Raw genomic sequence first — 13,437 nt, forward strand, 5'->3', positions numbered from 1 at the left:
CATAAAGACACACTAAACTCACTCCTCATTCACTATATGGAATACAACCACACAGTAACACAGTAACAAACTAAGAGATAAATTAATGTGACCATTTATCTGGCCAGTATGTTATCTTTTTAAATTTAAATTTTTTGAGTCATATATAAAAATATTTTGTTATAAAATGATAGTGATGAAGAGGGCATGAGTTCCAGGATCTCAGAGAGATGGCTTCAAAGGAGATCATTGTAGTCGTTAGATTCATCACACTTTCAAATATGTACGTGTGGATTGGTGATACATGTTTATCTCATTACGTTCCTTGTAACCAAACAATAAAATAATGTTACTAGGAGTAAACTTAGTATGGTTACATTATATGCATTTAATTGATTTTCCAGTACTCTTAATTTCTTTGTACTTATATGAACAAGACTATCTTTTTCTTTATTAAATCCAAGTTGTGTCTATCAAGCTTTTAGTATACATTTTTTAAAAACAAATTAATTTTGAATGTAGCGACATATATTGTTAATTTCTTGAGATTTTGGGTCTGAGATTTCTTGTAGGAGAAGTGATAGTGTTTGGTTGTACTGCTGTTTTGAGTGTTCCACAATACAATATAATCACCTAGTTTAAAGATGATAGCTCTTGAGTAACAATTTTATCCATCTATTAAAATGCTTAATCATATAGCACTGTAAAACTGGAAACATTTCAGCAAAAAACTGCCATAAAGTCCAAGAAAGTAATAAAGAAGGTTTCTAGGACATAGGGAAGTACAATATGGAAAATTCTCAGAACAAGGAAAATTTCTTAAGCACCAATCCAGCTTCCCAGCCAGATAATATAATTACCATATGAAATAGTGCTGTGAAATATTAATGCAACAAAACTATTATTTCAAGATTGAGGTTTTGCAAATAATTCACTGCTATTTTAATATTTATATTAATAACTTCTGATTTAATATTCTTATTTGTAATTTTAAGATGTGTTCTCCATATAATCTTGTATGAACGTACACTCCTGGCTGCCCTCCAGATTCAACTTTGTGTGTTATCAATCAAGCATGAGCCACAATGCATAGTTTAACTCATGCTTTTAATGACATCTAGTCATAAGGGAACTTTAGCAAATTCCATCATCATTTTCTTTTTATTAAAATATTGTTAATCAATTGCTGCATTATAATAGCTGATTATCATTTCTTAAACTGTTTGAGTGAACTTATATGCTGAACTTCTTGCTCAGGTATTAATAACTACATTTACTTATAGTATGAATGGAATTAGGGCTGATTTCCTGTGCACATAATAGTTGAATTTCTTCTGATATATCTTATGCTTCTTTCGTGCCCACAAAGACATCTGGATGCTCATTAAGATTGTAAAAATACCAACTGAAAGAAAAACAGAATAATCATATTATATTCCTGTAATAGAAACAATAAATTCTATTTTAAAATAACAAAAATAATTTAAAATAGAAAATATTCTCCAAATGTAGCATGATTTCTTATTAAGTTCCTTCTACCCATGACTTAGAATATTATACGTACAATAATTATTTAAAGGATAAATGAACAAAAATTATATAAAATCTCCTTACATATTGCCTTGTCAAAAATTTCCAAAATAAATCATGGCTTTCAATAAATTTCTGTATGCATGTTATTTTTGTTTACATTTTATGTATGTATGTATTATGTATGTATGTATATGTATATATATACTAAATTAATGATAAATCATAAGTGATAAACGGAGCAATAAAGGACATTAATATTACATGTATTTATTTAAATGTACCATTCAAGTGGCTCAACTTTTCCCTTTCTGTTAAAATATTAAGTTTTCAAGATCGCATGTTCAGCATTCTCAAGACCAGTTTTAACAGATGTATGTACACACATGTGAAATAAACAGTCAACAAATATACTTCAATTGTGTTTCCGATCATGAACCAAAATTCAGTTATGTAGATAGAAATGAATAATGTTTCAGATGTTTAATACTAAAGAATACCCATTCAAATAAAAATGTATATATAACATACTCTTGCAAGTAGTTGAACCCTACTGGGACAGTTATTTGTTCACAGAAGCTATTGCAGGAAATATTAAGATTACCTGGAAGTGTTTGTGTCATAACTGTGAAACTAATCCAGGAACCAATCTGTTAACATAAAATTCCAAAGTTAACAGACACCCCGGGCTCATCTAGGTATTTTATCAATTGTTGTCTTAAATAAGTCATTAGAAACCTCGAAGCGTTAGAAGATGTATAGAAAACACAGCTAAATATACTAAACATTGTATATGAAAGCCATAAAAGCCACCAAAAATCACAACATTTATAAAAGAAAAGAGCATTCTTTTAAAAGAAAATCTAAGCTAACCCCCAAAATCTAATATAACTCAATTTGTGAAGTATTAAGCTTACAAATACCATAAGTACACATATATTTAGGTAAAATATTACTATCTCTCCCAATATCTTTAGAAAAGCCATGTAGAAAGGCTGTATATAATATATTCAAAGGATAAAGTTGTGGGAAGAGTACGTATAGAATACAGTACAATTACTTGCATAGGTAAATACCATACCTCATAGGTATAATTAGGACAGGAAACCAGGAAAAACATCCATGTAAAGGGATTATAATTTGGACTTGGAAAACAGGCATTGCTCCCTTTTAGGAAAGAAAAAAAATGTCAACTATGTAACAAATACACTTGTTATGTAATACTGAATTCTTGAGTACAATCATATAACACATGAAATGTCACCTATCCATTGCAAATTATTTTATAAATTTCCCTGAGAAACCCCAGTTTCACATGTTATGACCTTTCAGCTCAGAGTCAATAGCTGTCATTTCCTGACATTTCTACACCAGTGTTGCTGTAAAACTGTGAATCGGCCTAAGTATAACCAACTATTTAAAAAAAAATAAATGACATATAGTAATTATCCTGTATAACACAACAGCTGTGACAATGTTCTATTCCTAAATTATAAAAAATGCTTTATAACTCCATGGCTTCTTACATTCTCTCTTAATGTCAAAACATATATGCTTGAATTATGAATACCTCAAACATCTCTATTACATTAGTGAAAAATCAAAGGAAAATTTATATGGATGTCATTTATACAGATGAGTCTGAAGTTATCTTGAATCAATATAATTGATATTCAGAAGTGCCACAGAAATTATTGTGGCTAAGCAGTCAGAAATATTATTTACAACTTTCATTATAGTTAGTACAGTATCACTTGATTTTCATTAATTTAGTCCCATTAATTTTTTTTTCAGAGAACATTTTAAGAAATAAATTTATAATGATTTAAAATTGAACTTTAAGCAGTGACACTTGTAAAAGAAAACATGAATTACAAAATTACTGTTTTATTCTCCATAGCAAAATGTAATCAGATAAGAAATCAACTAATCTCATTTAGCTACAAGTTTAAAGTAATAATAAAATGTCAGTATACTGCATTCAATAATATAACTGTGGTTTAAATACCAAGACAAAATATATGAAATAACATCCAGATTTTACTACTGATCACTTAATGTCAAAGATAAACACATTGCTGATTCTCTTGGAACACATGTAAACACATTGTATAAGGGTCATAGAGATGACAAAAGAAAGTTGATTAAGGAAGCTAATTCGGTGATTAATCATTACATTTTAGAGCTAAGAGATGCTTGTGAGATAATCTGAGCAAAACCTCAGGATAATGAATGTTTAGTTTGTAGGAGTAGGGCATTGATCAAACATTCAAAAAGTTTCAGTTGTTTTTGCTATTTGAAGATTGCCTAATTAGTATGACTTACAATCAATACATAAGTATATAGACAATGATGTTTAAATGTTTATAGTTGCTGCTGATTATAATAATATGTAAGAGTTGGAACTATTAATTTGACACATTCTCCATGATTGTTTTTCTCAGGTTACAATTATAATAGTTGTTTCTATTAAAGCAATATGGAGAATTTTATGGTTTTTGTTTTGTGTTTTTTGGTGTGTGGGTGTGTGTGTTGCCAAATTTCTTCATCTATCATTCTCCATCATATATTTGGAGATAAGTTTTCTGCTGAACTTGGAGCTTGCCAATTTGAAAAGTTTCTATGGTCAAAATACACTAGGACTTTTCGTGCCTCAGTCTCAGCAGGACTGCGTTTCCAAGGAAGCACAAACACATTTGGTTATTAATGTGTTTGCTGTGATTAAAACTCCTTCCTCATGATTATGTAGTAAATACCTTCTTGACTGAATCTTTTTCCAGTCTATAAATGTTAAAATACTTATAATATGAGATGCTGCACCATGTGGATTGGTCTTAAGATTTCTAGATTTTACTTAATGCTAAGAAAGTGCTGTTGCCAGAAAATTTAGCTCTTGGTATACCTACTGAGGTATTGTTTATCCCAGAGAGAAACCTAGAGAAAGGTTATATATAGTTTTTCTTGGCCTTAACATGGACTTTATCATCTTTAATTCATATTATTGAGGCAAAATTTCCTGTTTATACCATATTTATAATGCTACATATGGTCAGTCATTAGAGACATTTATTAACCTCAAATATTACTGGCTCTTTTTTCTCCATATGCATGAAATCTCTCCCCGAAAAAGAAAATAAGATCATTTTTCTCCTCAAGATCTGTATCACAAGAAACCCAAAGAAATTCTCACAACAACTTTTACGGAATCAGGGATTAGAATATTCTTTTAGAGTTGAACTTTCTGGAGAATTGCAATAAAGTCTTAAGTAACACAAAATAGATTGTTACTTGTATAAGGACGCAGTACAAATGTATACCTATTCACTATTGATATTATGGTATGTAATAATGATAGATAGAAACCTTTGGAAAGTTTAATATAAAAAATACAGTTAAGTGGAATTTGCATAAATATACTTTACGCGTTTAAATATAATTTAAATTGCTGGTGATACATGAAAATTAAAAGTATAATATGAATGCTACTAAGGTCTCATAGATAGCATGTGTAGCATAGCTATTTCCTCTTAATTTTCTGAATTGAAATTATCCTTATTTGATAGAGAAGGGCAGTATTCAAAATCCCAAGGTCTAGTGCCAAGATAACACAAACAGTTTTTATGAAGAGAAGACTCAAGTTGTGCAGGGAGATCCAGGATTGCAGGTTTTGTGAGTTCACACATGCTGGAGTGGGGTTTTCATTGGTTCATTCACATTGAGTTGCACATTGTCCTATAAGAATGACTAACTCATGTATCTGATGTGCTTCTTGGTAAGCAGGGATGGCCAACTGAGTCAAAGCATCTTATAATATTTACAATATGCTCTGAGTCCTTGATACTGCAGAAGTGAGCCACTCATTCTTACTAAACTTAGGTATCCTTTTTTTATGTATTTCCTTTTTTTGTTTTTTTGTTTTTTGTTTTTTTGTTTTGTTTTGTTTTTTTGTTTTTTGGGACAGGGTTTCTCTGTATAGCCTTGGCTATCCTGGACTTGGTTTGTAGACTAGGCTGGCCCCGAACTCACAGGGATCCACCTGCCTCTGCCTTATGAGTGCTGGGATTAAAGGCCTGAGCCACCATTGTCTGGCTGGTATCCTCTTCTTAAAAGGAAATTTATAGAAAACTGGCCTGGAAGAAATAGATAAAATACAAATTGTAAAAAGAAGATGGAGAGGAATTTTAATCTAGCAACTTGGGTTCTCTGGCAAGGGATCACATCCAAAGGCATTCGAGGTATGTGATCCAGCTGGAATGCAGACACACTCTGCATTACAATATTGATCAGGCTGGAATACGGACATGACTTTAGTAGTCAACTTTAAAACCAAATACTGAAGGTGAAGTTAGTTTATAGAAGAAATCAGCCGTGTTTGAAAGTGAAGTCTAACTGAGCAACAAAGTGATGAATCAAAAAAAAAAAAAAATATTCAACAGGAGTCAGAAATAGAGTACACACAATTCTTATGGGAACAGAACAGGAAAGAGAGGCTACTTAAGATCAATGAAGACGAGGGAAGAAAGTTGTTGTTATTTTGCCTGGAGTTTTTGGTTGTTCGTTTGTTTTAGGCCAAGAAAGGTTTACAACGAGAGGTTGCACAGAGAACACAGGTGAAAACAGGACCTGCCATATATTGAGAAGGAGCTGGAATATTAAAACTTATTGCCAGAATTAGTTTGAGGCCACACAGAGCAATTCAGCCAGATGCCAAAATAAGTCATTTTGTTTGTTTGTTTTTTTAATTTTTTATTAATTTATTCTTGTTACATCTCAATGGTTATCCCATCCCTTGTGTCCTCCCATTCTTCCTTCCCTCTCCTTTTCCCCTTATTCCCCTCCCCTATGACTGTTGCTGAGGGGGATTACCTCCCCCTGTATATGCTCATAGGGTATCAAGTCTCTTCTCGGTAACCTGCAGTCCTTCCTCTGAGTGCAACCAGGTCTCCCTCTCCAGGGGACATGGTCAAATGTGAGGCACCAGAGTACGTGCGGATGTCATACCCCACTCTCCACTCAACTGTGGAGAATGTCCTGTCCATTGGCTAGATCTGGGTAGGGGTTTAAAGTTTACCGCCTGTATTGTCCTTGGCTGGTGTCTTAGTTTGAGCGAGACCCCTGGGCCCAAATCTGCCTGTCATAATGTTCTACTTGTAGGTTTCTAGGACTCTCTGGATCCTTCTACTTTGCTATTCTCCCATGCTTCTCTCATCTAGAGTCCCAATAGGATGTCCTCTCCTCTGTCCCAGTTTCCTGGTAAGTGAAGGCTTTCGTGGGGCATGCCTCTTGGGCTAAGAAGCCATTTTGAATCAGTTAGTTTGGACAAGAGTTTGAGCCAGAGCAGCCGAGTTGAACCTGCCAATGGATGTTTAGAAAGAGCATGGAAGGCTTGGGAATAGTTCCCATCTTATCTTCACATCTGAGGAAACAAAAACAACATTTGCAGGAGGACATGAAGTTGGGAGGGAGGTGTAATTTGGTATCCTGGAAACTGTCAGATGTGTGAGATGGAAGATAATGTGATGATATGAAAAAGTTGCATGGGCTACAGTATAAAATCTCCAAGACTAAAAATACATTAATTAAAAAATATTGTCATCATCTTCCCTCCTAAATTGTCACAGAAGGGATTACCTCAGTTTGAAACCTATGTGACATGTTTCTTAGTTTGCAATGATGGTAAATGCCCTAAAATGAAAGGAATTAAGAGACATAGATTAATACAAAATAACTAACCTGTGTGATTGGGATGAGCCAACACTGTATTGATGAAATGATTTCCAGCTTCACAAATCTGTAAAACATATTAGAGGTTTTCAAAAACAACAAGAAATTTTACAAAAACTGTAAAAGCTTCCCTAATTGAACAAGAAACACCTGCAAAACATTCAACATTGTTTGAATATTGTCTTACCAGGTAATGGGCTACATATCAACAAAAGCAAAAATAAGATTTAAATGACTGCCATATTTTTATATTAAATACATAAGTCAATAAGACAAATATTTTGCCAACATGTAATATTAATAAAAGTTAGCACTTTCAGTTGAGGCATATGTTTATATTTGAAATATACGTTAATGAATACCTATCATTATTTCCTTTTGATCATTTACATAATAATTAAGTGAAGAATATTTCATTAGTTTAATGAAAGATAATTTACAATGCTATGGTCTTGAAAGGAGTTCTTAAGTTCTTTACAAATGAAATATACAGGGCTAATATTAAAATGAAATATGGCTGTTAATTTTTGTGAATGAATAAAGCATCATTGAATTATCTAGCTCTGTTGACAATACATGTATATTAAAAACTGATCATATCATTAAGTGTTATATCCTGTAATAACATCAATTACCTAAAATGTGTCTGAATAACAAATGTTTGCAAAATTTAAATCTGTCTTGTAAACATGGATTATTTTCATGAATATCATGAGCCAACAATTGTTTTTTACTTCATCACCATAATTTACATTTGCAAGAAGTTCAATGATGACTTATTTCTCGTTTGCAAATTCTGATTTTCTGATGAGAAAAGGTTTATTCATTATTTTCAAGGAAGATTATAAAATGTCTCCATTATTTCCTCCATGCTTCTCCCCACTACATTTGAACTAGATTCTATTTACTATTCCAGGCATTGAATTAATGCCCATTAGCTTGCTGGACTTCATCAAGGTTCCCAGAACTGTATCAAAGATAACATTGATAAATGTTTATGAACACAAGTAAAATCAACAGGTGAATGAAGAGAAAAACAAATTATTTGCATGAGAGTTTGTAGCATCTTGCCTATGTCTAATTATGTATTGACTGTAAGAAGAGCTCTAATTATCTATAGAAGAATGTGCACGTGCCTCTTACATTTGATTAATGGAGGAATTTGTAGATTATGATGGCACACTGGAGAAAGTGCAATAAATCAACAGTAGTGAATGAAGGCAGTAGTGCAATTACACCAAAAGACAAAATGAGATCTTGGACTTGTTGCAAGCAGCAGATGACTGCAATGTGAGGAAGGAGAAAAATCAGAGCAACAAGCAGAGATGAACAAGAACAAAAACAGACCCTGTAGCTGAGTAAGAAGTGAAATATGTGATCGCCATTTTTGTTTTTGAACCAAATATTTTCTCTGCCAAAATTCTGTGAGTAGTTCATTCGTGACAATTAGTCATAAAACAGTCACAAAAATCAAGCGACAAGATTATTCTGGTCTGAGCAATGTACAAATATAAAAACTAAATGATTTAATGTACTTCACCTTTTTAAAGAAATTGTCAACATAAACAATATGTCATGTTTACTGAATAAATATAAATATCCTACTATGTGCAAATTTAGTCACTTATAAAATAAAAGCTAACACATGTTATAGCAGTAAACTAAGAAAAAACAAATAAATATTTCACGTTATGGACTGAGTTAACAAGAAGAAAAAATCTTATGTACTCTACCTAGATTAATTTGCATAAATTTCAATGACTAAGAATGTTTGCTTACATAGAATGGTGGTGAAGAAATGGATGGAGAGGAAAATTTAGAAAGAGCTAGTCTCCGATGAAATACTCAGTACCATTGAATAAACAGATGCAGCCTTTTCATACATTCTGAATCAATGAGCTGACTAACTTAACAATTAACTTTTTATATTTATCTACTACACTTGCAGTTTGTAAGTTCATAAAAGTAAAAATGATAAAAACAATCATGGATCTTAATTTTTAATTAAATATTTTACATATACATATGTATTATTACACATATAGACAATGAACTACCTATAGCCAGAAGAACCATGAAACAATCAGGAATTATATAAATGTTACATTCTTAGTGTTTTGGTTATTTGTCTTTGACAGCCTTGAAAAAAAAAATCCTTCCTAGTTGGTGAGTCTAAAATTCTGAATGTAAATCAGTATCTATTATATGTCCTCATTATCAACTTAAAACAATGGATCTTATTTTTTAACTATTTACTATATTTCAAATAATTATGGTTATCTGTTATAAATGACTGCTGGATTTTCATGAGTACTTAACAGCATATGAGTAAATAATATAAAGTCATTTATATATTATGCTATTTTATATGTATATGTGAAAAATAATGCAATATGAAACAGATATTTCCATTTCAAATTTATTTATTTTATTTTATCTGCATTGTTGCTTTGTCTGGAGGTATGTCTGTGTCAGATCTTGGAGTTGCAGACAGTTGTGAGCTGCTATGTCGGTGTTGAATTTGAACCCAAGACCTCTAGAAGAGCAGCCATAACTTTTAACTGCTAAGCTATCTTTTCAGTTCAAAAGGGAATTTTCTACATAGCTAATACATTTTCTATACATATTCTCCCCCAAATGATAGACCTTATATTTTATTTATATGAAATTTAGAGCATCAATAAAAAATAGTATGTAATGCATACCAAAAAATTGATAGCAGACACTGTTATTTGCGTATTTCCAAATGCTGTAAAGTAAAAACAAAAAACAAAAACAAAAAAAACGAGATGAGATGCAAGCAAACACTCCTATATGGATCATTGTACTTGAAACATAACACAGACATAATTACAGGATGTAATCATCCTCTAGTCAAAAATATAGCCATATGCATTTGAACCTCATTATTACATAATTGAATTTCAAATGTTCAAATAATTTTTGTTTATTCATGTACCTAGGTTCTTTTATTATAATAGAATCTAGAAAACAAATGGAACAAATAGTATAAAACTTTTTTATACTATTAAGCTTTTTGAAAGCAGAGTGCATCTTGCTAAGGCCTCATTTTAAGTACATAAAAAACATGGTCCAGGAAATGGCAATCCTTGTCAATGTTCTTTTTGTCATTTAACACTGTAATGAAAAACAGTCCTATTTCTTTTATTTTGTACATGTTGTAGTTAGTATTTCAATTGTACAAATTTTGAGCATGCTTTGTAGTGTGTGGTTTTGTATAAATTCTTCAGGACTATCATAACAACAAGTAGGAGACATCATGTTAATACTTTTTTTTTAATATATTTATTTCTAGAGGAATGTTGCCCATTCCATGTTGTGCATGTAAAGGTCATATATTATATATTTATGCAATATATATATATATATATATATATATATATATATATATATACATACACATACCACATACTATATTATATATTTTTAAACATTGTGTATATATTGAATAATAAACATATATTTATGTATATTTAAATACTGTTTACATACACACATAGCCTAGAGTTCATTTTATGCACATATTTTTAAGGCTGACTATTTAAGATTAGAAGCCCTTAGAGGACTCTTTCTTGGATAAAAGTGATTCTTTATTTCTTAGCAGTCATAATGAATTAGTAGTTAAATTATTTTTAAATTTTGTTTTTATCATTTCACTATTTCTCCTTTTGAACAATTAAATAGTAAAATTTTAGTGCTTCTAGAGAGAGAGAAAATATACATGCCAGTAATATTTAGTATTTCTAGACTATATAATCATTTAATAGATGATGACATGAAAGAAATTGAAATTTGATATTTTTATTAATTACAGTGTTAAGTATAAGATGTTCCCTTTTATGTAACTAAGAACTGAACTTGGAAATTAGCATGGTGTTAGTTAAGAGGAGATTGTACATACATGCTGGTGTATATCTTGGGTGATTAATATAATAAGCCATCCAAGAAGTGAATCCCCAATAAAATGCACAACCCTACAAATAAAACAAGATAATTTGTATTATAGAAATTACAAAATATTCAATATGTTGTATTTTAAATAATCACATATTTATACACACACTTTAAATTATTTTAAATTATTTTCCTTTACTTACTTCTTCAAAAGTTGTATACCTGTATGAGGTGTGTTTGACTACTATACCCTTTCATCCTCTTCCTCTCTCTCCAAATCTTTTATCCTATCTACACACAAGTCTCCTTTGCTTTCCATATCTACATCTCTTTCTGTTTCTTTTTAGAGACTCACTGAAGTTAATCAGGATCATTAGTGTGACTATGGTAGTATCCTCACTGGGTACATAAGCTGAAGAAAATGACTGTCATTCCCTAGAATCAACAGTCACAGGAATTCATGCCTAATTAAAAAATAAATCAAAGCCAGAGAAAGTCTTGAGCTCTTAAGGTGAATTACTATAGTTATTTAGCTAAACAGCCATTGGGCAAAACTGCTCTCTAAATGTGATTGGCTTTTCATCTCTGAACAGGACACTCATACCACCTCCTCAAGTCTCAGGGAATATCAATGAATTGGGAGCATTAAGGATATAAGAGCTAGAAAGTAAAAAGTCAATATAATGATGCTTTCTCCTCAGGGTACAGACACTGCAGGAGTGTCTTCACAGATCACACACTGTCTACAGTGGACTTAAACAATACTGGGCCTACCATCAGTCTACTGAGGACATTTTCTCTCATATTGAACTACCAGGAATAAGTATTTTTGTATAAAGTGTCTAAACTGAATACATGGAATTTTTCTTCTCATCATAAGGCAGCATTTAAAGCTACCTTTTGGTATCACTAAGAAAACAATATTCCATGTGTATACATGGCACTAAGTTCATATATACATATGGGTATTCAAGAAAATGTTCAATTATAGATTATATTTTTTACAGTTATTCATCAAAAGTGATTTATTTTCATCTGGATATAAATGAAGAAAGAAAAGTGATCTACAGCATAGAACTTACACTAAATAAAACAGTGGTCAACAAAATCCTTAGCACTTATGTCAAGTGATTTTAAAATATAACGTCAGACTAGGCTTTAGAGGATAAAACATCTCGCACAATTTTAAAGTGATAGTCCGAAGAGGAAGCTTTCTGAGCATTTTAAAATTCACTGTTACTGGGACGGGCATGGAGGTGTACACCTTTAATCCAGGCACACAGGAGGCAGAGGCAGGTGGATCACTGTGAGTTACAGGCCAGCCTGGTCTACAAAAGTGAGACCAGGACATCCAGGATTGTTACACAGAGAAACCTTATCTCAAAAAAAACAAAAATAAACAAATAATTAATAATAATAATAATAATAATTCACTGTTATTAAGACAGTGAAAAAAGCTGTTTATAGATATTTACACAAAAAATTGTTTTTGGTAAGAGCATACCATTTTAATAAGGAGAATCTAACGAAAAAAATAACTTACATTTGAGTTTGAATAGAAAACTTGAATTGTAGTGTTTCCTAATAGATGTTTTCTTTTTCTTTAAATTTTTTTATTAATTTATTCTTGTTACATCTCAATGTTTATCCCATCCCTTGTATCCTCCCATTCTTCCCTCCCTCCCACTTTCCCATTGTTCCCCTCCCCTATGACTGTTCCTGAGGGGGATTACCTCCCCCTGTATATGCTCATAGGGTATCAAGTCTCTTCTTGGTAACCTGCTGTCCTTCCTCTGAGTGCCACCAGGTCTCCCCCTCCTGGGGACATGGTCAAACGTGAGGCACCAGAGTACGTGAGAAAGTCATATCCCACTCTCCACTCAACTGTGGAGAGTGTTCTGACCATTGGCTAGATCTGGGTAAGGGTTTAAAGTTTACCTCCTGTATTGTCCTCCTAATATATGTTTTCAATGCAATGTTTGAATCCCCCTTTTTCCCCATAAATTTTTAATCTTTGATACATGTCCAGAGACATAATGAACTATATTCCTCGGATAATCACTAGCTTGCCTTTGTTCTATGAAACCTGCTTAAATAAAGAAAAATTCTAATTGCTAGTCACTCAGAGCTGAATGACTACTGAGCCTGTGACTACTGAGCCTGACTCATTTCTCTCTTGCAGACTCCTTATCGCTTTTCAGGCCGCCCTGTCAAGGGCCGGGGCAGCCCCTGGTATGGCTCTCCTGTGCAGGTGATGCTGGTGAGCAAGCTGCAGAAGCCAAAAAGAAG

General features: G+C 32.2%; 1 protein-coding gene across 1 annotated transcript in view; it reads right to left on the bottom strand.

Annotated features, from left to right (window-relative positions):
* Nucleotides 1-826: 826 nt before the first annotated feature.
* The window catches only part of Tecrl (trans-2,3-enoyl-CoA reductase like), a 72,836-nt gene continuing 60,225 nt past the window's right edge, over nucleotides 827-13,437 (bottom strand). The window contains exons 7-12 of the mRNA XM_051170717.1: nucleotides 11,156-11,228; nucleotides 9,939-9,982; nucleotides 7,243-7,300; nucleotides 2,591-2,676; nucleotides 2,114-2,159; nucleotides 827-1,384 (exon numbers count right to left, since the gene is read on the bottom strand). Of these exons, the coding sequence (XP_051026674.1) occupies nucleotides 1,257-1,384; nucleotides 2,114-2,159; nucleotides 2,591-2,676; nucleotides 7,243-7,300; nucleotides 9,939-9,982; nucleotides 11,156-11,228 (435 nt within the window). The 3' untranslated portion in view covers nucleotides 827-1,256. The remainder of the gene's footprint in view (nucleotides 1,385-2,113; nucleotides 2,160-2,590; nucleotides 2,677-7,242; nucleotides 7,301-9,938; nucleotides 9,983-11,155; nucleotides 11,229-13,437) is intronic.

The sequence above is a fragment of the Acomys russatus genome, chromosome 28, assembly GCF_903995435.1.
Source record: "Acomys russatus chromosome 28, mAcoRus1.1, whole genome shotgun sequence".
Taxonomy (NCBI): domain Eukaryota; kingdom Metazoa; phylum Chordata; class Mammalia; order Rodentia; family Muridae; genus Acomys; species Acomys russatus.